At 41.1% G+C, this 22,779-nt stretch overlaps 1 protein-coding gene across 10 annotated transcripts in view; it reads left to right on the forward strand.

Moving 5' to 3' along the window:
• Positions 1-21,487, forward strand: part of ZMIZ1 (zinc finger MIZ-type containing 1) — a 293,577-nt gene extending 272,090 nt beyond the window's left edge. For 9 of the 10 annotated variants that reach the window (XM_019293446.3, XM_010412904.4, XM_010412906.4 and 6 more), the window contains 8 exons: positions 987-1,092; positions 1,642-1,802; positions 2,110-2,177; positions 3,529-3,597; positions 4,114-4,361; positions 7,148-7,311; positions 13,073-13,321; positions 16,895-21,487. In XM_019293446.3, coding sequence (XP_019148991.1) covers positions 987-1,092; positions 1,642-1,802; positions 2,110-2,177; positions 3,529-3,597; positions 4,114-4,361; positions 7,148-7,311; positions 13,073-13,321; positions 16,895-17,002 — 1,173 coding nt within the window. In that variant the 3' untranslated portion in view covers positions 17,003-21,487. The remainder of the gene's footprint in view (positions 1-986; positions 1,093-1,641; positions 1,803-2,109; positions 2,178-3,528; positions 3,598-4,113; positions 4,362-7,147; positions 7,312-13,072; positions 13,322-16,894) is intronic. The other variant, XM_010412908.4, reaches the window with a different exon arrangement.
• Positions 21,488-22,779: the final 1,292 nt, after the last annotated feature.

A 22,779-nucleotide genomic window follows, 5' to 3' on the forward strand; every position in this document is an offset into this window, starting at 1 on the left:
CCTTCTCTGACAAGGTTCATGGTCTAGGGGAGGAAGGGAGTTTGGTCTCCTACCATCTCATGTGTGCCTGTGTAACAAGGTGGCTGAAGTCTATTGCTGTAGAAGTAGATTATTGTGCTGAAGACTGCTGATGGTACTAATTTCATTTACGCAGTGTATTAAATGGTCTACGGTTTGTCATGAAAACATCACCATCATAATCATTGGTGCTGGTGATGATTTTTCAAATACCTTTTCAGATGAAAAACTCATATTCAATGATGCAATCGAGACCATTCAGCTTTCCCCTTCCTCCTTTTCCATGGGTTAGTTACTCTCAGGGTTGAGTACTGTATTTTTAATGCAGACTGTTCTGCAAATCCAGTCTGAGCTTCTGACTGTTCTCTTGTCACTGACAATAAAGCAAGCTGCTAGCTCTCACAAGGTCACAGTGTGAGGCACTTTGACAAGAAGCCATCCACCCATTTTGCTTTACTTCACACGAATGTTTCCCTGCGTAATGTCATTTATCTGGTGGCTAAGAGCAGGGGGCAGCATCCTGTGAATCCACAACGAGCTCTGTGTAGGGCAAGAAGATTCAACTGATTCCAGGCACATCAGTTGCAAATTGTTTTTGCAACTTCCCACGTAGTCTGAGGGCAGGCAGGTAGGCTAGACTGTGTCAGACAGTCCAGGGTTTTAAAAATAAACCCTGTTGTCAGAGATTAATATGTCAGCTGTACGTATGCTGAATATTAAGCAGGGAGAAAATGCAGAAGATCCTTGCTTTTTTTAAAGCCCTGTATACATTAAGCATGGAGCAACTGCACAGTGCACAGAATATCCATAAGGGAGCGTGTGTGCTCAGCAGAGCAGAAACAGCTTTTATGTTTAAGCCTCAGGCTCTCACAGGAACCAAGTGTCCAAGGGAAGAGTGCAGCTCTGTTCAGGAGTGTACTGAACATGTGTGTTTGGTTCTCTTCCTAACAAAATGTGTCTTCTTGCAGTCACACTTGTTCGTGTTGCAGTTGGTGCACCGGCCATCAGTTCGCTCTGTACTTCAAGGTCTACTAAAGAAACGCCTCCTCCCAGCAGAACATTGCATCACTAAGAGTGAGTTTGCATTTTGTGTGGGTGATGACTTTCCAGAATGCCTATGTTCAGTTGTGATAAGCTATCTCTACACCAGATTTTTACTTGTTCATTGATAACCTTAAGCTGTACTTAAGGAGTTTCCAGAACATGATGTGGGTAGATGAATTCTTGGTATCCTCAAATATTACGGACTATTTGCGTGGAGGTAATGAATTTCCAAGGACACAAGCTTAGTTCCTAAAGAAGGCTGTCCTATTCCAGGAGAATCTCTCTGGCTTTTCCCCCATATTTGTTTCTGACTCACCTGAAAGGAAGATTTATTCTTTATTTATCTAGGGCTGTTTTCAGTGCTTGTATGACAAGCACTGTGGTGCACTTGTCTGATATGCATGTGTGGTGGTTTGTCTGTACAGTAGAATGGTCTAAATTACACGGACGACACCTCTGTGGGTATACTGGTCGTTAAATTGTGCCTTAAGTGTTGAAGTGTTGGTCTTTCATATTTGTGTTAAAACTTACAATACACTCGTGCTTTCTCACATCTATACACACCTTCTTCCTGAACAGTCAAGAGGAACTTCAGCAGTGTGGCAGCTTCCTCTGGCAATGCAACACTAAATGGGGAAGATGGAGTGGAGCAGACTGCCATTAAAGTGTCTCTGAAGTGTCCGATCACATTCCGGCGGATTCAGCTCCCGGCGAGGGGTCACGACTGCAAGCATGTACAAGTGAGTAGATGCCAGTTCCTGGCAGGGTTCCCTCAGCCATGTGTTGTTACAGTACTGTCAGCTTGCTTATCATATGAGAGCGCCTAATACATGGCATTTGTGTCTGTCAGCCTCAGTAATTAACTGTATATATGTTTAATGTAGAGGGGAAAAGTAAGCTGTTTGGTTTAGTTATCAGTGCTAGTAGGCTTTTTTCACGTCAGCTTTACTTTTGTCTAACTGATTCATTTAATACAGAATTTTCCGTTTGTTTCCTTTTGTTTTGTCTGGTTTGGTTTTTTCCTTTTTGTTTCTTTCTGATACCTAGTGCTTTGATCTGGAATCTTACTTGCAACTGAACTGTGAAAGAGGAACTTGGCGGTGTCCAGTATGCAAGTAAGTGCACCCATATTACATAAAATGCAGTTGTACACAATTTGACCAAATTTAGATCATATTTAAGGTCATGAAGGGGAGAAGAAGGAAGTTCTAGGAAATAAGGTTTATATATCACATTTACTTAAAGAGCATAAAGTCCAATGAGAATTCTTGCAATATTTTACCACCCTGGATTATTAGAAATTTAAAAACATATAACGAGATACTTTCTCACAAGCTTTCATTACAGATTATCAATGGGTTGTGTAGAGTTCAAAAGAGGCTCAAATATTTACATTGATAAGGCAGATATCTACAATCCAGACTAAGTCTAATTTTTAAAAAAGTAAAAAATTTCCAGGGAGCAAAAAATTGGAGTTGTTGCTTAGAGGAAAAGAGGGATGGATACCTTGGCATAATTTCAAACTTATGTTTTGACCAGAAAACAGCTAGTATACTGCAGAAGAAATGGAAGAAAAACTCAGAAGTGGTTACAGACTGTCCATCCTTATGTTTAACTGGGCAGAAAAACCAGCAGAATGTCTGCAGGCCCGTCCAGTGTCTGTAACCTCCTATGCTCAGTGCACAGGGTTGGGAGCGTGTTCCAGCCTCAGCTGAGGAGCCAGGGCTTTTCAGCTCCAGCAGCTGTAGCTGGCACTGGGTCTGCACAAGTCTCCAGTTGCGTCCCTGCTCTGCCAGCCAGTGTTAGGTACAGACAGCAGTGGGGATTGTCCATTCTGGCTGTTCTTCAGACATGGCAGGCTGGAGATGAGCTTGTTTCAATTACTGTCCATGGTTGATTCGTGTCCTAACACACAAGTGCTTTCTCCAAACTGCCCAAATCTTTTCTTTCTCCTAAGTTGGGCTAAAAATATCACAAGAATTGGATATCTTGCTTTCTTAATTCATGTATTCATGCATCCAGGCTAAATTTTTGTACTGTTTCTCTGAGCATGAGCACCTGCATTCAGATCTAAGTGCCTACATAGCTAAATCATTTCTGGTTTTGTTTTGTTCTGTCCCCATCTGTGCTGATCTTAAGTAAAATAGCTGTAATACATAGTTGCTTTGAAGCCATAGTACTGTGGAGCTCAAAAAAAGAGAAAGATCTAATTAAAAAAAATGGTGCTAACTGATGTTCACAGGAGAGATCTGCTGTGTTTGAAAATACTTTAAATTTGCAACGTATTTCACTAACAAAAATTACTTAAAGAATGTGAACAGCTTGTGGACACACACAAGTAGACATATCTCATCTGTTTGATGTAAATATCCTGGTAATGTAGATGTAGAACTAAAACTATTTGCCCCAAATCATTCTTTCCCTACCAATATTCTAACATGAAGTTTGGTTCTTTTTACTTTCTAGTAAAACTGCTCTCTTGGAGGGCTTGGAGGTTGACCAGTATATGTGGGGCATTCTGAACGCTATACAAAAGTAAGTGATCTCCCTCCTGATATCCAAGACTAAGCAACTAGAAGATAGAGTAATGAATACTGAGATAGTCACACCACAATAGATCTTGGTGATTGAACCTGTCTATTGCATGGCGCCTTGGTGGAGCAGGTGGTAGAGTGAATCAGTTTCCATCTTCTTCATAGATCTTGTTTGGGTTATCTCTTAATGGCAGCCTCACCAGTGAAGCAGACAGAAGATCCAGAATGGAGGATTAAATGCTTTCTTGTAATTACAAGCAGTCCCTCTGATTCACAGGTGGCAAACTAAATCGATGTGTTTGGATTTCGTTGTGTGGGTAAACACAGAAATGTGATCTCATGGTTGCCTTTTTTTAAATTTGCTCTCAGCACACACTTGAGGAGTGAAAGATCTTAATGTTGTATTACACCAGAGCATTTCAGAACATTGGTTACCATGCAGATTCTTATGGAAACTTCAGCAGAATTGATTTTAAAAAATTCAACTGATATGCTAAATTTTCACATTACTTTACAGCTCCGAGTTTGAAGAAGTTACCATTGATCCAACCTGCAGTTGGAGGCCGGTCCCTATAAAGTCAGATATTCACATCAAAGATGACCCAGATGGCATTCCCTCAAAAAGGTTTAAGACCATGAGTCCAAGCCAGATGATCATGCCAAACGTAATGGAGATGATTGCAGCTTTGGGTCCTGGCCCGTCACCTTACCCATCCCTACCTCCTCCTCCAGGAGGCAACAACTCCACTGAGTATGGTAACCAAGGTTAGTTTTACAGCTTTGTGCACCCAGCTGCTCACTCTAGAACTCAGTGATTCAGTCAGCCTTGTGATTCAGGTGTGTCAGTGCATCTTCTCAGAGTGATGCATGAGGAAAGCAAATTATATGGCTGCAATTCTGAAATTCTGCATAAGTCTTTTCAGTTAAGATTCGTCTGTTCAACAGAATGTATATTTTAGTAAGCATTATATTTTAGTAGTATATTGTCTTAGTTATTTTATTTACTATTTTGAGTATTTGATGCTTGTCATATTCATAGTCATGCAGCTCTCCCTGAATCAAGAAACATTCTATGTTACCTTCTATATTCATGGCCTGCCACAACAGACATATTTCTGCCTTTTTTTCTGTGCATTTTCCTTCTGTTCCACTCTCAAGTGAAAACATCTAGTGCTACATAAGTAGAGAACCTGACCTGTTAACCCTGCTACTTGGGCCATTAGGTTAACTCGTGGCCAGGTGAGTGACATTTAGTAGGCCGCCAGAAAAGGGATGACTTTTAAAGAGCTTTTAGCTGCCTTGCAAACACCTTTGCATTAGAAAATTACTTCTGAGTTCCTCTGCCCATGTGCTACCAGATTGAGGAACAGGGAACTAAATACAGGCAATGGAGATAGGTTTTCAAATTACTGGTATGTTGTGAATAACTCAGTTATAGTGACAATTCCAAAAACATGAAGCCAGAGACTGTTTCTTTTGCAAGTAACATGATATGAGTCAGTTCAGCTCTGGGAAAAGACCAACTGTTCACACTATCAGAATCCCCAAATTGATTACAAGGTGATACATGTGCTTTTTGCAGGCGTTGAAGAAAAATATAGATTGCGTGCAAAATACGGTTAATTTGCTCCAGTGGCTGCAAAACTGATGACAGATGATAAAACTTTTAAGGTTTTCAAACAGATGAATGATTACTATAACAAAGCCAAGAACTGAATCACAATTTTTTCCCTCATTTAGTAGGAGTGAAGTGCAGTGAGAGCCTGAGAACAGAGCTGTCTATCCTTCACCATATTTCCGGCTCAGACTCAGGAGGGGACAGGATAGTCATGTCAAGTGTGGGGTTTAGGCTTTGTGTGAGCATTGCTGCCTAGAATGTTATTTTGCTGCCTTTCCCGTATGGGTCCTGTAGCAGAGGTAGTCACTGCTCTTTGGAGCCTTGAGTCATCATGCTCTCCTATTTCCCCTGCAATAGGGATATCAATGCAGTGCACCAGATTATCCTAAATGTCTGACAGGTCTCTCCCTCAGCACGTGGCACTACTCTTGCTGCAGAGAGGGGCCTGCTGCTGCATGGCTGTAACTCCCTGGGCATGCTGCCTTGTATCTTTATTCTCCATCAATACGTGCACTGAAACTTAGTGATTGCAATTACATAATGTCCTCTGATTAACATGTCTTTAGAGCAATGCAGTAGTAGTATTACTGCTGTGGTTTATGTCTGTTTATTTGGGTTTGACAGAAGCATACTGAAGTTTAATTTGCAAATATAACAAATATTCGGTAGTACAAGACCACATTCCAGCTGCCTGCTAATTAATTATTCCTGATGCAAGGCAAGACCAGCTATGTTCTGTGAGACTCATCCAGTTTGCAGATTAACAAAATGAGAATTAGTAAGGCTCTGCAGTATTTACATGATAGATCAAAGTCCCGACGTCTTTGAGAAGTACTCTTACATGGCTAATGACTTCTATTCCTTCAAGATTAAACTTCTGCTTGTGAAGCTGTGCTAAAGAGCAAATGATGCAACTACTTCAGTTTGTCAAACTCCCTTCTTGAGTTGAATATTTAAAACTGCTGTACTTCAGCTGACAAACTGCAGGCTCTCTGTGCAATCTCCAAAACTATTCTGTTGTTTCAGAGCTCAGTATCATCCAGTTCAGTTGCTTGTATGAAATAGGTGAATGGTTTTAGTTCATTTTTCTTGCTGTTCAGTTTTGCTGTTCGTAGCAAATAAACCACCAGAGCTGATATATGAATTGGAAGTGTTAAGAGAGGAATCTTGACAAAAAAATATGAAGAGTAAAATCCCTGTATTGGGATACCTGCTTGCTTTAGAATTCAGATGGAGATCCCTGGGCTGAGGTGGGCTGGATCCATATGGACAGTGGTCATACAGTTCTTGTTCTGCAGAACACCAGGGGACTCCAGGCGTGCTTCAGGATGTGTGTGTAAATCCAGTCAGTCAACTGACTTTTATTACATTTTGTGGGAGCTCCAATTAGATATGAACACCTCTTCTATGCCTTTTATAAAGGGGTAAAACAGATGTTGTGCTATGAACTGGTATTGTGGCATCTTCCAGATTCACTTCTGTCAATTACTTTCATCAGAAACTGAAGCAATGCTACAATCTTACTGAGTGTGTAGAAGCATAGACATAAATAACACAGGTGTCCTATAAATAATTTGGTACTTGGGATGTCAGTCTCAGCTACACTGAGATGCTTCCAGATACAAATATCCCATAGAATTTAATATCCCGTTTACTTCTCGGCATGGTTAAGTTTATGTGGGGACTTGGCAGTAGTTTTTCAAAATGTCAGCAGTTTTCAATTAGTTCCAACACATAAATGAATTATTGCAGCAGCCAGTGTTGGGAAGCCGAGTGCCCTGTCCCCTCTCGCTCAGCACTGGGGACACAGCGTTGTCACGTTCATTGTCACAGCTCCCTGTGCTGTGCAGGGAGGGCGTCACATCACACAGCTCCTGCAAGATACTCGGAGAGATCAACGGTGGGAAACAAATCACATCTGTTTCTCTTTCAGGCAACAGTTACCAAGGTCATGGCAATTTTGACTTCCCGCATGGGAATCCTGGTGGCACATCTATGAATGACTTCATGCATGGGCCACAGCTGTCACATCCCCCAGACATGCCGAGCAGCATGGCAGCTCTCGACAAACCTCTCAGTCACCCCATGCAGGAATCTGTAAGTAATGGTGCTGGGCACGTAGATTCTCGTTCGTGGGGGTAAGGAGCTCTCATCCAGCTGATGGACTTGCCTTATACTTTTTGTGGATTTCTCACCTGAGAAGTTTGTGAAATAGAGTAATCCTGAGAAATGCCGGAAATGCCATATTTAGTTTCTGGCCATTTTGAGTTTTTGGAAAAGCATTTCTGCACTTCTTGAATTGCCATTTAAGCTTGTTTATCCAAAAGAAAGAACCTGGCTCAGTGTGCTTGTATTAATCATTGTGCTTTGCTCTGACACATGAAAAAAAAAATGTACTTCATTCCCTAGGCCAGCAGGACCGTGAATATCCATCTCCAAGAGACAGCTTGTTAAAGCACGATATTGGATGACTTCAGAGCAGGGACAATATCTTCCCTGGCTCTTTCTCTGAGGGAAGAATTTGCATCAAAGCGTTTTGAGGGGGAATTCTACTCAAGTAGCATGAAAGGCACCTTTAAACTTTTGGTAATAGGACAAGCCTGTAGATTTCAAGGAGAGATGCTGCCACTGGTCTGAGAGTATCGATATAAGAGACTGAAAAATAGAGGTTCCTCAGGTCTCAGATGGTGGGGCAGAACTGTGCATTGGAAAAGCAGCTTGCTCAGAGCACTGAGTTATCTATACAGAACTTTATATATCTCCAGAAAATGCAGTACTGCAGCAACTAGGTGATAGAAAAGCTACCAGCAGCATTTAGCTCTTAGGCATGGTTAGTCATCTATTTTAACTTAGTGTGTGGGGTGTGTGTACATCCTTTTATGTTCATTTAAGTTGCAGGGCAGGGGGTTTAAAGTGTGCTGTTACTGCACAGGAAGGATGTTTAACTTGACAAGTCATATGTGCTGTGTCTTTAGTGAATCCTAGAAAGTACAATTTCAGAATGTAATGAGGAAGTGTGGTAGCAGATGCTCAGCAAAAGCCTACTCAGTCAATGTCTCCTCTAGCTGGCAGTGGGTTTTCCAAGGAGGATGGTGAGAAATAGAAGAGAGCAGAGAAGGAGTTCTTAGTATAGTTTGGAGAGAGTCCAAGTACCAAGACCGTCTGCAAAGGAAGAGTCCAGAAACTGTAATGACTTCACCATTTTACAGGCTAATAAATGAGAACAAACATGCTGTAAACATAGTTTTGCATTGGCAAATTCCACATACACATCTTAGAGTGGTCAGAATTCTCTGCATTAGAACCAACCATGCAGTATTAAAATACAGTAGTGAGAGGAAATAATATCAGCCTGAACCACTCACAGCTGCTTTCCTTTGAATCAAACTCACAAGGAATTATTCTTTGTTTCCCATTACCTGGCACCTACCTCTTGACTTCATCAGTTAACAGCTATACCTTTGCTGTAGTAGTTGCCCTGATGAAATTTCTGAAGCGGTAGGATACGAAGTGGTTGAATATAAAAGTGAAGAATTTGTAGCTTTCTGAAAATGGGACTGTTTACATATAGCAGAGATGAAGGTTTCTCAAGGCTATGCATGTTCCAGAACTGTGGGAGTGTATTTGTGCAAATGTTAATGGACTTTTGGTTCTGTGGGCCAATCTGTAGCAAATCTGACACTTGCTTATGATAGCTGGCAGGTAAAGTAAACCTTTGCCTCATTTCTCCCTCATCTATCATGATACTCAAGCAATACCATTTGGGAATAGGAAGCAGTGCTAAAGCAGATTCCTACATTGTGTCAATGGCTGGTTTTCTGTAATGAGGATCAATTTTCAGGTCTTTTAGCACAGGAGAATTGGATTAACCTTGTCAACGTGGCTGTGCAGTCTTCAGTCCACATTTGAGGACTCTAAGTGCTCCCACACAGCCTTTTCAGTGTTATAAAATCTCTGCTTTCCTCTTTCTCTCTTACCCTCTTTCTTTTGTTCTTTTCTCTCAAAATGAACTGTTTGTCTGTAGCAGACACTCAAGAAAAGCATCTTTAAAATCACTGCTTTTAGAGAAATAATATGCCTTTAACACATGCCTAAATTGTGTAGCTGCATGTCGTTGGAGAGACACTTCATACAAAAACAACTGTAAACAAATTGTGTGATTGAACCAAGGTTTTAAGATGTTGCCTGTGCTCTTCTCTGGGGTTCTGTCTTTCCGTTTTACACAGTTAGTAGATTTTAGTAGTTTGCACATACTATTCACTTTGGCCATTACAAGTTTACAAGGTGAGTTGGGATTGGATGTTTGGTCTGGTCCTTTTACACCTGAGGTCTCTCTTACTGGAGCTGAATGCTGCTGAGGAAGTTCCTGACATTCCTGTTTTGAAGCTTTATGTGGTGGCCCTTACGCAGTGGTAGGTAGAGAAAGTTGATCCCTCCAGATCAACTCTCTGGAGTCACTCTGTAGGTCGCTGCAGGAAATGCAGATACTTGCCCAGTGTAGGTAGGACTGGGTAACCAGGGATGAATCAATCAGAATTTCCTTCCCTCAACACTGCTGTTCCACTCCTATGGAAGAAGAAAAAAATCAAGACCTGAAACATGACCAGAATACCCCTTCCCCAGCATAGAGTGTTGTGAGAGCTGTGGAACAGATGCTACATTGCAACAGTGCAAGATTGCTTCAGAACAGCTGCCACAATCACATCATGTTTTGTTTTCAGAAATTGTAAACAAGTTTTAGACAGAGGAGAATTCAGTTAGCTCTAGTTTAGTGCTTCTTGCAGACAGTGTAAGGGGTAACTGAGCAATGGATGATGACGCCATGGATTCATATGCACAGTGAGGTGATAAGAGCTGGTACCACTGTAAAAAGTCATCGCTCTTGTTTTGTATTCACTTTTCCTCCCTCTCAGACCAACAAAAGAGTTACCTCAGCCATATAGTGATCTGGACCCAGGTACTGGTGAGATTGGAAACTAATTCAGGGGCAGGGTGGGGAAATTCAGTGCATGTCTACAAGGTTTCACCTTGCAGACATGGAAAAGGGGCGGATGGGAAAAGTGGCCAAGAACATCAGCAGGGCAGGCAGGACGGCATCTTTTAGTAGTTTTGGTATCTAACACAGCAAAAGAGTTGGTAAAACTGTGACCCTGGTAATGGAGAGAGATATAAATCATTGACTTAACCTGGTGATATTTTCCCCCCCCCCACTAATAATATTCTTCAGAGACAGAAGGAATATTGCTGTGCAGCTGGCAAGTCCTGTTGCTGCACGGTGGTACATCTCGGCGCTCCTAGAGGTCACTGTTGGGCTGTAGAGTTGTGTTCTGTGCTATCAGGCTGAAGATGTAGTTGTCTGCTATAAGCTTTTCTTTTATAGACTGTAAATGCTTTAAGAGTGGCAAAGTTTATGCCTCTAAAAACAACTCTGGAATTATCTTGCTATGCAAGCAAAGGCAACTTTGTTAGACTCTGCATTCATAGTGCGGGTTAGTACTTTCAGAATAAAATGGTGGGAGTTGCAGGTACAAGCTAAACGTACCCAAAGTGTGTTCCTTACAATGTGTTTGCACCATATCAAACTTTTCATTAGTTAGCTGAATGCAAATAGAAAGTGTTCCAGTCCTGAGCATTTTGCATTCTCACTGGGAGGCTGGTGGAGCCAGTGGCCTAAGTCAGATGGATTTTGAACCTACAATGGCTCTTCAAAGAATATGGTGGCCATCAGTCTTAAAATAAACAATTACTCCCTATACAACAGTTGTCTAAGGACCCAAGTGGCTGTCTTATCAACTAAATATACATATATTTAAATCCTTGCCTGTATAAACATAATGTAGAATTTCTAACCAGCTTATTTGTTTTGAAATTTGTCTGAGAACATATGAATTCCTCCCCTGGTTTAAATAATTGCTGATATAGACATGTCAGTCTGACCCTTGCCTTCAGCATTCAGGGACAAATGTAAGAGACTATTCAATAGAATCCTTTTTGGTTTTGTTTTTTTCCGGAAACTGGTTTCCCACTTTAACAACACTGTCATAAATTGCTTTTTACTTTTTGTTATTATTAAGCTTTCTAATTTCCACATTTTCTGTTGCACACATCCTCAATGAGTGAGGAAGAAAGCAGTATTATTAAGACAGACATCTACTTATACTTGAACTTTTGCAAGGTTTTTGGGCTGCAAATTCATTTACATTAAAGTGTGGTCTGTGGGCAGATTTTGTACAAACTTACCCCTAAGGTAACAACAGTGTTGTAGAATGTTTTTCAAGTAGTCAGACTGTGACCCCAATGGCAAGATATGCATCAGTACTTTTGCCAGTTACTTTAAAATCTCATATGGGAAAGAGAGCCAAATGCCATGTTGCAGGGTAGGATCCTTTCCACAAACCTTCATAATACCAAAGTATTGAAAGTCACACTCCATGCAGCTGAGTGTGACCGTCCCAATGGATCAGTATCCAAGTTTCAGTTTTCCTAAGAGTGGTGAAAAGTACTTTTTAAATATTTGTTTCTCTATTTTTTTCTCAATGGGAACATTTAAATTAAGTTTTGTAATAACCTCCCTTTTGCTTTCCAAAGCTGAAGGCTGAGGTTAAGATAACTTTGCAGCTTATGTGATATGAAAGGGTGAACACTGACATAGCATTTTGCTGGTTTCTGTTGGCTTGGCTGGATGAATTTCATGCTGTTGTTGTATGTATTTGTTCTTTTATTTCAGCTTCACTTTGTCCAATATGTAGCATTCCTCAAAAAATGTGTGCATTTTTTGTTTCTCCATATACCCAAATAACATGAGGTATCTGATTCTGAGGCATTCAGACTCTTCTTTGTCATGGCACCAAGGTCAAGCCCCAGAGAATCCACCAGAATTAAATGTGACATGCAGCAGAAGGAAGAATTGGACTTGTGCATTTTTATTGCTTCTCTGTCATGTGAGAAAGACTTTTCCTCCATTCAGTAACAGGGTTAGGAAGGCATATGTGGATTGGTAGTTTATTCCCTACAGAAAAACATAAAAATCCATGAAGCTCTTGCTAGAGAACTCATCCACAGCATGAATACAAAGCAGAGTGTGATCGTTGGCTTAGTTTAAGCTAAGGCAGTGTACTTTGCAGTCAGCAGGTGTGCAGCCACCCACAGCAGCTCGGCTCGTGGTGGGAAATGCGCTTCCTGAGCCGCCTTGGTTCTGTCAGCCGTCAGAACCCAGGAATATCAGTGAGGAAAACCTTCAGCCTTTAACAGGGGTGTTGCATTCTGAGAAGAAAAGGAGGGAAGAAGTGGGGAAGAGCTGGTGTTTGCAAGATGTAATTTGTAATAAGCTGAAACAGGAATAGGCTGCGGTGTCAGGAAGCTACCAAATAGGGGAGCTGAGCAGAAATGATGCATTTTCTCAGTTCATGAGTTTCCTGGCATAGGGATCATTCAACAAATTCTCCATTTATTCATAAATTCTTTTAGGGCAAAAGCATCTGCCTTGCTAATGCTGAGCAGCACCCATAAGCCTCCTTCCCTCCTCTTTGCAGTGCATTGTTTTGCATCTTCACAAAGAGTTTTCCACATTACAAGGAAGCAAACCAACAGCACAAGTCCAGTGTGTTGTTCCCCCTAGCAGACAACCTTCAAAAAGCTGAAATACTTCCTCCGGCTTTGGGATATGGAGTTTTCTTTTCCGATGGTGCTTTTTTATTTCTTTTTCTTTTGTTTGTTGATTGGTTTTGTTGGGGTTTTTGGTTGTGTGTGTCATTTTTAAATTCATTTCGTTTTATAACATGCAGTTACAGAGTCAGGCACGGCGAGCACTGTACCTTGTGGCCTCACTTTCTTTTCCTGCTTTTTTCCTCCTCCGCAGATCCCTCATCCCGGCAGCACTGATCAGTCCCATACTTCCATGCAGCAAGGTTTGCACGTCCCTCACCCCAGCAGCCAGTCAGGGCAGCCATTACATCACAGCGGGCCTCCTACCCAGCAGTCCCGGCAGCCACCCCCGGCCGCTTCTAGCAACCATCCACACAGTGACCTGCCCTTTAACCCCTCCTCAGCCTTAGAGGGTCAGGCTGGTGGACAGGGAGCACCCGACATGCCGGAGCCCTCGCTGGATGTAAGTCTGTGTCATACTCTCATCTGCCTGCCATAGCGTGTGCTTCGCATCGCGCGGGAGGGCGGGGAGGGCAGGGGACGGGACCCGCTTCCACAGCACATGCCATCCTTTCATGCTTTGGTACATGGGCACAGGTGCTGCAGCCAAGGTGACAGGGCACTCCCAGCCTGCTGGGAGAATGGATGGTTCTGGTTGGAGCAGCTGCATGGTGTGTGAGCCATAAGCCTCTTCCTAACACCAAGGCAGGCGTTTCTTCAGGTGGCAGCTCAGGCATCTCCTCCTTTCCCACCTTGGCACTGGTTGGGCTGTGCTCTCCTACCCCTCAAGCTGTCGCAGTCCTGGATAAGAGGAGGGACACAGCTGTGTGTGGCTCTATCTGTGGTGTTGCTGTGCCAAGCGAGCTGCCTGCTGAGCCCTGCGGCATGTCCTGGCCGGCAGGAGGGGGATCTGTGTTGGCCCACCCTGTGACACTGTCCCTGCTCCCTGCAGCCAAAAACTGTCTGTGCCCTTCCATACCTGCTCCTGTGGGTGGCTCAGCAGCACCAGTTCTTCCTCCCCGTATACTACACAGGAAAGTAAACAACAAGGACATCTTCTGCCTCCTTAGCTGCCATGGGAGGCAGCTCACAACTAAACAAAATCTAGTTTTAAGGCCAAAAGTAGTCTTCCATCTCTTAACTTTGATTCAGTGGAGTTGGAAGTGACTTATCTGAGGTATATCTCTCTGGTTAGCCATCTACCTCCCAAAATATAAATTCCTCAGCACTAGGATTTGATTTTTGTTTGAGTCATGCATTCCTGTATGTGTATCTTCTGTCTGTTCCAAAGTCTGCTGCTGCACAGTGAAGTTTCTTAGAGATATGTTCGCTTCTGTGCCTTGGATTTATCTGTATTTGCTGTTGCTGTATATTTGCATCTTCACTGTCACACAGGAGCACTGGGCTGACAGGTAGCCTCACAGGGGAGGGAAGGGGTTAGGGGACTGATAGAGGCTCCAGGATGCTACAGGAGCAGTGATCAGTGAGGCAACTTCTGCTGTTTTACACAACATGGTTGTGTGCACATCTTTCGGGAGCAATAGTTCATGTGGCAGCTGGAGTTCTGAACCCTTAAGGACCCTGTATGAGCAATACTAAAAGGTGAAATTAAAATGTCTTTTTCTTTCTTCCAATATTTAAGAAACAGAGTATTTTGTTATGGGTCAAGCACCCATTCTTTGGTGAGAAGCAAAGTACAAAAATCTGTACACTAACCACAGTACTGTGGTTCTCACTGACAGAGGATTGCTGGTTTCTTAATGGGAGGCAAGTGCTGTACAGTGTAGGAAATAAACTTATTGGAAATACTGTGATCCTGATCAGATGGATTATTTTAATGGGTGTATTGTGGAACCTGGCTGAAGAAAGTTCCATGCAACAAAGCAAACAGGGCACTGTACTATGGGCAACTTGGCCCACTCCCTACTGACATAGTCATGGTCATTCTACAGGAATTCAGTGTGCTGCAGTCTAAGGTTTAACCTGGGTTAAAGGATCTACCTCATATGGATGCAGACACAGATGGGAGATCTGCACTGGTACTTCAGACAGCAGAGGCTCAAGACTGAAATCGCTGGTTAGACCTCTCAATTTGCACTTCAGGAGCACAGGGTATACTTCTCCAAACTCTGCCCTAAGTCTGGCACATTCGTGTGGCTTCTGTCCCCATCACACCCTTGCAGGCCCTGGCACTCCTCTCTCTTCTGCTCCTGCTCTAGCACAGCATTCTCAGCTCCCAGCAAGTCCTTCCTGAGGTCTCTGGTTTTCACACCAGCGGGGCAGGAGGCTGGCTGTGCTGCCTGACCCCTCTGACTGAGGGAAGCTGAGGTCACCCTCACAACTCAGAAGACTTATACTTCACAGATACTGAGTATATTGTTTAAAGTTTCACTTTTCTTAAAAAAAAAATCTTTTAAAAGAAATCCCTTGTATACAAGAATGAGTCTCAGAGACAATGTGTTAAATTTTTAAGAATGAGTTGTACAATTGTAGGACAAATTCAATTTTTTAATTTCTCCACACTTTTTGGGGCTTCCATTTTCTTTTGGACTTCTGTACTAGATGTTCATAAAAATATGACAGGAGGTGAAGTACATCTAAAAGTCTCATATCTCCAGTACCATGACAATAGCATTTTTACCATGAATAAAAGGAGGTGGTAGTTTAAGAAAAACATTCCTTCTGGGAGACTCTGTTTATGTAAGCTTGACATTGCAGCTTTTTCAAACTGCTTAGAAAGCAATAAACTTTTTTCTGCATTTCATGTTTAGCTTATTGAAAAATACATTCATCCATATAGAGTTAAAAGATGAAGTTGCATTTGCACAAGAATAATAGAAGTATAAAAATACAATATTTATATGTTAAATGTGAAGCAGTCAAGCTTTTTGTTTTATAATATTTGAAAACATAGAACTACTCAAAATTAATTTCTCATACCGACTATCAAGTTTGTTAAAGCAGTCCATATTTTTCTGTCTTTAACACAATACAGAACATAAAAGGGGTTTATTACAAACTCTTCCCTGCAATTTTTTGTATATGATACTTTTATATTTGCCAAGAAAAGGGTAAAATGCATTATAGAGCAGAAAACATTGCCTCACGCACAACCCAGGAGTTACGATGTGCTTGTCATCTGTCAGATCAAAGAGAATGTGTTATGATGGTTTGAAAAACAAAATTTTATACTTGGAATACAGTATTAATGGAAACACAAATTGAAGCCCCGCAACTATTCCTTCTGATACTTTAAAGCATTGTGTAGATTAGGGCATCTTCTGTTGGATGGAGTGTTACACCTGTGACCCTTTAAAGTGTCCGGAATTGCATGTAATGCTGTAGTCAAGTAAGTACTTCCAAACACAGTAAATTCCTGCCACAGGAAGGAGGACTTACCCAGCTGCTTTGCCGCGCCTCTTTCCATACTCCTCAGTTGTTTTTTTTCCCCACTTTCCCTGATTTATTGGTTGTTTCAACCCTGGGTGAGTTCCTTGCTCCAGGTGACTGTCCCAGAGCTTACATCAGTGCACTGAGGAGTTGCTGAAGGTGAGGAAAGGAAAGCGCTGCCTCCTTGTGCGGAGATGCAGGCTTTGGGTGGCCATCAGACTGATGTGTGAGAGCCAGACCAGCCCTTGCTGATCCACCTTAAAGCTCAAATATGTATTACTCAAACTGCATGTTTCAAGTGTTTATGAAGCGTTTCAAGTGTTTATGCAGCTCATCCATAATGAGCATTTATCTGGAAGTTTTTGTCAGCATCACAAGCCAGGCAATATGATAGGGAGGTTGATTGAGAAACCCTAACTGAGATGATAATGTAATTCACAGGTAAAAACTGAGTCACAGAGACTTTCACAAGCAAGTGGATATTGTATCATCTTAGGGTGTTAGGCTTGTGACACTGCCTTCTGATTTATTTGGATATATTGTAATGAAAACCAGATTCCAGGAATGTGTTGTGTTTAATCCCTTTTTTTTTTCTTAGTTGCGTTTCTGTTATCTGTAATTTTCCTTTTGTCTTTGTATTTTATAGCTGCTTCCAGAACTCACAAATCCAGATGAGCTGCTTTCATACCTGGACCCTCCTGATTTGCCAAGCAATAGCAATGATGACCTTCTGTCTCTCTTTGAGAACAACTGAAACCATATGTATTCTCCCACCCTTTTCACTTGTTCACACGTGTGTGGCTGCACAGTGAGGAATCTTAACACTCCTTTTCCACAAGAGAAGAAAAAAAACTCACAACTTGATCCAATGGTGCACTCCCTGCTTTCTTCATCTCGGAACTGCTTTTGTTAGCTTCAAAGACTGTGAAAGTGACGGGAGAAAATAATACAAAAGTTAAATAAATGCAGTAATCTCTGAGTCTGCCATGCTACATGTGACAAAGAAGCATAGACAGTTGTGCAGCTATTGGAAACCCCATTTGGTGTTCATCCTCTAGAGAGAGAGTTCTGTGATAAACATAGTGTGAAGTATCTTGGCAAAACCGGATCTTGGCAAGGGAAGAAAAATCAACAGAATGGAACTGTCTTTAATTGACCCGTCTCAGAGTGTCTTTACAATGCTTGTTCTTCCATTTTTTTGAAACTGTATCTCCCTCTACCCCACCTCTCCTCTGCCCCCCTCCAGCCATGGGTTTGCCTTGGAATGATGGTCCTGGCCACACACAAAATGAAAAAAACCACGTACAAAGCTCAAAAAAGCACAAATCCTACAGTCAAGTGGCAAAGATAGGGAAGACACACAGGCCTGTCAGAGGGAGCCAGCAGTTTAGCTAATGCGACTTCGGTCACAGAGTCCTGAGATCTTCAGGCTGCAGCCGTGGGTGTCAGTATTTCTGCAAGCACAGGGATCTTAACCACCTCTTTGCAGAGGATTCCTCTGGCCCAGCACACAGATTGGAAACACCCAGGAAAACTTAAAAAAGAGTTTGCAATGTTTAGGGATTTTCTGTGGTTTTGGTTTCAAATCAGTACCGTTTCTGGCTGCGTTAACATCCAGCTGTAGAGATTGCTGTGATAGATCTTTTTGCCATGTATGCCATACATAATGGAAAAGAGAGGGAGGGGGGGATGCAAACCAAACTGTTTCTGATTATTACCTACAGCCTTCGGTGCCCCAAGAGTTTGTGTCACTGTGTCACTGTCTGTACTGCACAATGCAAAGTAAGACAAGCTGGGTTGAAGGCAGCGAGGAAATCATTGCAGGATGGAGGGAGAGTAACATCACTATCTGCATAATTATTTTTAATAATCAGCTTGAGAAGGGGCATTGACATTGGACAGACGTCTTACAGCTTCATTTTAGTTTTGCTTTGCATTCTGTTTTCGTGACTGTTACAGACACTTCAGCCTTTTCCTTTTCTCCTCCTTCAGTTTCTTTTTTTAAACTTTGGCTGCTGGGATGAGTTCTTTCTCCTGAAGGACCGAGTGTGGGGAGAATAAGTACCTGTCAGTAGATTGCTACTGCCCTCAAGAGACCCTGCTGCCACAATTACTGTCTTGCCCCTGTGATCTTTGCTTCCCGTGTGGTTGCTGCTCCTGCATGAGCTTCCTATTGCTTCTGTGCCCATTTCTGTGCTCTTTGTCTCTCTTTCTCTCTCTCTCTTATAAATGATGTACAGTAGCTGTGTAAGAAGTGCATGTGTGCCAACTTTGCCCTCATGGTGCAACATTTCAGCTTTTGCCCACTGTACAGTTATTGGTTTTGTTTCTTTTGATACTAAAGCATATTTGACCCTATTCCTTTTCCTCCTCCCAAATCCAATCAAACACCCTTCTTTTGCTCGCCACAATGCATTTTAAACTGAAGTGCCAGGCAAAATTTTGTTTGTTCCTGTCAGTTTGACTAGATAGCTTCCTAGCCCTCTGTGTTTAGTTTGCAATGCTGTAAATGGCATCCCCTGTGCTTACGACTCTGGATTTGCTTTCCTCACCAAAGTCATGTTTGTAAATTCTCTGCATTTTTTGTTTTATTTTGCTCTTTTTGTTAACGTTTCCCACTACTGCTGTACGTGCGTCGTGGTATATATATGCTAGTCAGCAGCACCTTGCTGTAGATATTAAAGGAAATGGCGGTTTAGTTCTTTTATTTTCCAGTAGGAGTATTGAATCTGTCAAACGTATTATGTAGAAATGGTCCCACACTTATATTTTTCCTCTTTCAAGTTTTTTTAAAGAAAGGCGCTGTTCATTATGCAAAATCAATTATTTTAAGAATTGCTATTGTAAATATCTTTGTGAATATTTTAGTATTGTCTTTGATAATATTCAACATTTTCATGATCTGGTTATACTTTTGCTGGTGTTTTTAAATACCTTGTCTGAAGAAAAATATGGGTCCTTTTTTAAAAAAGAAAATTGAGGGTTCTTTAACAGAATAAGGGAGTTGGGTTTTGGATTTTTTTTTCCCCCTATTTTCTTTTGGTAAGTTAGCCCAAATTTCATATCCATTTATGTGATGAACGAATTGATACATCAGGCAGTACCTGGATAATCAGGGCCCAGCTCTGTCATGGAAACATAACTGTGTTTGCCTAGGGAAAAAGAAACCCCAGCTGATCGACTGGTGTTCATTGACTGTGGGTGATCATGAGCTGATAATGGCAGAGTTTGTTCATTTGCCCAAGTGAGCAGAACATGTAGGACCAGCTGTCTGACCAGGTAAAGATGCACTAAGGCAAGCAGCAAATCTGTATGGTACCATATTTATATCGCTGTACTGGTGCTCCGATCTCTGAAACTGGGGCAAAGACACTTAGGGATGTTGGTGGGTGGGGGAGGGAAACAGTATAGTATATTTTATTCTGCTTAGAAGTGTCTTTTTTCTTATGTAGGCTTGACAACCTGTAGAGGATCTCTGCAGAATATTAAAGATACCTTGGTGTAATACATGGTAATACGGTTGTGGTGTGGTGCTGCTATCACACAATTCCTAGGAAAGACCATTGTTCAGTTATGGATACAGATGTGTTTTGTAGCCATTTTACTGTAGTAGTTTCCCCCTCGTTTTTTGCTGCATTTTTTATATAGGTCTGGAAGTCATGTGCAGAGGTGGCTAATGATAAACTGACTTTATGCCCTTAGAGTTCGTTTTTTCTATTTGGGGGGTAAGTTCCTTAAGCCATAGCTTTGGGAATGAAGATGATTTCTCACTATTAGTTGGAACTGGTTGCTCTGATTTTTTTTAATTGATTCTATTTAATGTTCCATTCTCCACTGATTCCTGAGCAGCTAAGTTAGTCACCTAAAATTTATTTTCTCTTAAACACAATATTAGTATTTTAAGCCAGGTATGTTAAGGATTGACCTTTTGCTAACTGGTAGTATTTAAAATGTATCATTTAAAAGTACCTGTTGAAAAGCATAAAGGGAAAAAATGCCCCATAGGTATTAGCAATATGTTTGGAGCAGTGTTGGCATCTGCTTTGTACAGTAATAGATAATTAAAGCAGACAGTTGACATTTTAAACTTACAGAAACGTTTGGTTTCTAAGCAGAACTTAGAAAATACAATTTTTACCCATCATCCAAATGTTGGACATTTGAGACAGTTTTAAAATTTATCTGTCAGCTAAAATCAGGTACTGTATAGTGAAGTCAGTATGAAAAAGCTTCTGAAAATTTAGGATTTTTTTATCTGTTCACTGCCGTATTAAAGTTTAGAGAAAAAAACCTAGCAAATAGGGTAATCACAGTCATTTCTTTTAAAGCTTAATTATTATATGAGATTCCAGTAGTATTTTTCTTCTTCTTTTTTGTTTGTTTACCTTTTAATCGTTTCCCTATGGAAGTTCATCTGGGAAAGAACCCACAGAGATCTACAGTTCTGCTGCCAAGACATTATTATAGGACTGACAGATACACGCCAGTGTCTGCAGCGGAGACTCAAGGGACAGCTGTACATATGTAAATGACAAATAGAGACGTGTTAACAGAAATGCATTCATTTTCCTTGGAATGTGCATTGTTTTTATTTCGCAGGAAAAAAAAAGCTTGAAGCTCCATCTTATGTGGAAAATGAATCCTGTTTGTTAGCGTTTGTGGAGTCTCAGCATTTGTTCCACTTTCACTTCTGTAATATACTCTGATCCTTTGTTTTGTTTTGTTTTATCTACATGTAATATTTAGCTTCCGTGTACTAGTCTATCACCTGTGTATTTTTAGGGTGCTACAGAAATAATGAAGAAAAATACGGGGATTAAAAAAAAAAAAAATTGTAACCAAATTCATACTTTGTACAATTTTTGATATCACGATCAGAGGAGAATTAAAAAAAAAAAAGTACAATCTGAGGTAACATGCAAAAATGGCCATTGTCTTTGTTTGTACATTGTATGTACAGTACAATGCAATCATTTCATACTTTAAACTGGTCAGAAAAAATAATTGTGATTTTTAGTCTTGCAAAACTGTATGTAGTTAGATGATGTGACAACCTAATATTTATCTAATAAATATGTATTCAGATGAAACCTGTATATTAGGTGTTCATGTGGTTATTTTGTATTTAAAGATCAAATTATTTGACTATTGCTAGACATTTATATACTCTGTTGTAACACTGAAGTATTCTCATTTGCTCATGTTAAATTTTTTTTCCTAAATAAATTTGCAAAATTAAGGTCTGACTAATTGGCAGCTGCTTTGTAAATTTTGAGTTTCTTTTTGAAACCATGAAGTTCTCCTTTGCCCTCCCTGGTTTGAGTTAATGTGGAAGTTAGTTGCACAAGGTGTACCTTTTTCAGAGAGCAGGACTTGGTGCAGGAAGGGAAAGGTGTGAACCACCCTGGAGACAGAAGATAAAAAAAGATTATGAATGCAAACATGGGGTCACACAGAAAAAAGTCCCTGCCAAGCAAGGTATTGGTAACTTGCTGTTCCATATGCAGGGCACTGCCTCTCTCCCAAACAAGTCATAATTACTTTGAAATGAAATCTTTATGTGACATGAGTAACAGGAAAGGATGGCTTCTCTCTGGGACTGGCACATGTGGAGGTATTAAACATCCAGCACCTCTGCTTTAAATTCTTCCAAGTTTGATACTTTTCTTTCAATTGGAACCTGTCATTAAAGTGAAATTAGACAAATTTTTTCTTAATGCATCTTCATCTTAAAGTTGAAGCATTTGGTTTCTAAATGCAGCCTTTGATTTACAAATCTGCTTAATTTATCTACCTGTTCAACTGTAAGCAGCCTGAATGATGACACAGGGAGTACACACAGGATATCAATAACATGCACAGGTCCTGTCCTGGCAGAGTTTGCACCGAACGGAGCCCCAGCCACAGACACCAGTCACTGCATCTGAGAACTTGTTTCAGCAGATCTACTGAGTATCTGTATTTGTATATGTCATTTATGAAGGCGTTTAGGCTGAACTCACCTTTGAAATACATTCAAATACCTGGGAACAAACAACCATTTCACAATATGAGTATGCAAGCACATATAGCAATTATTCCACACCTCCACAGGGGCACAAGTCTTTGTTGTTGATTGAGATACACACGTGTGGGTGTGTGTGTGTATGTATATATATGTATAAATCTAGACTAGGTATTTTTCTCAAAAGGGAAAATCATTTGTTTCTGAATCTCAGTTTCTACTTTCTGTGGTGGTACTATCTGTTCCTGTGGAGTTTTTAGGATAACATAATAAAACTGAGTTACAGTGTACACAGTAGTGAAACAAAAAGTATTTATCCATTCTAGCCCATAATTAATAACTATTTTGGTTTTGGTATTGTTTTCTTGGAAGATCCCCAGAAGTGTCAGCAAGACATAGTGCAAACTGACTTTGGCACTGTACAGCTGGAGGAAAGCACGAAGAACTCGAGTGATGTCCCTAAGCACTGTACATTTTTCAAGCTTACTTTGAAATCTGAGGAGGCTGCAACAATCCTGAAAGTGGTG

Source organism: Corvus cornix, chromosome 6 (assembly GCF_000738735.6).
Source record: "Corvus cornix cornix isolate S_Up_H32 chromosome 6, ASM73873v5, whole genome shotgun sequence".
Lineage (NCBI taxonomy): Eukaryota > Metazoa > Chordata > Aves > Passeriformes > Corvidae > Corvus > Corvus cornix.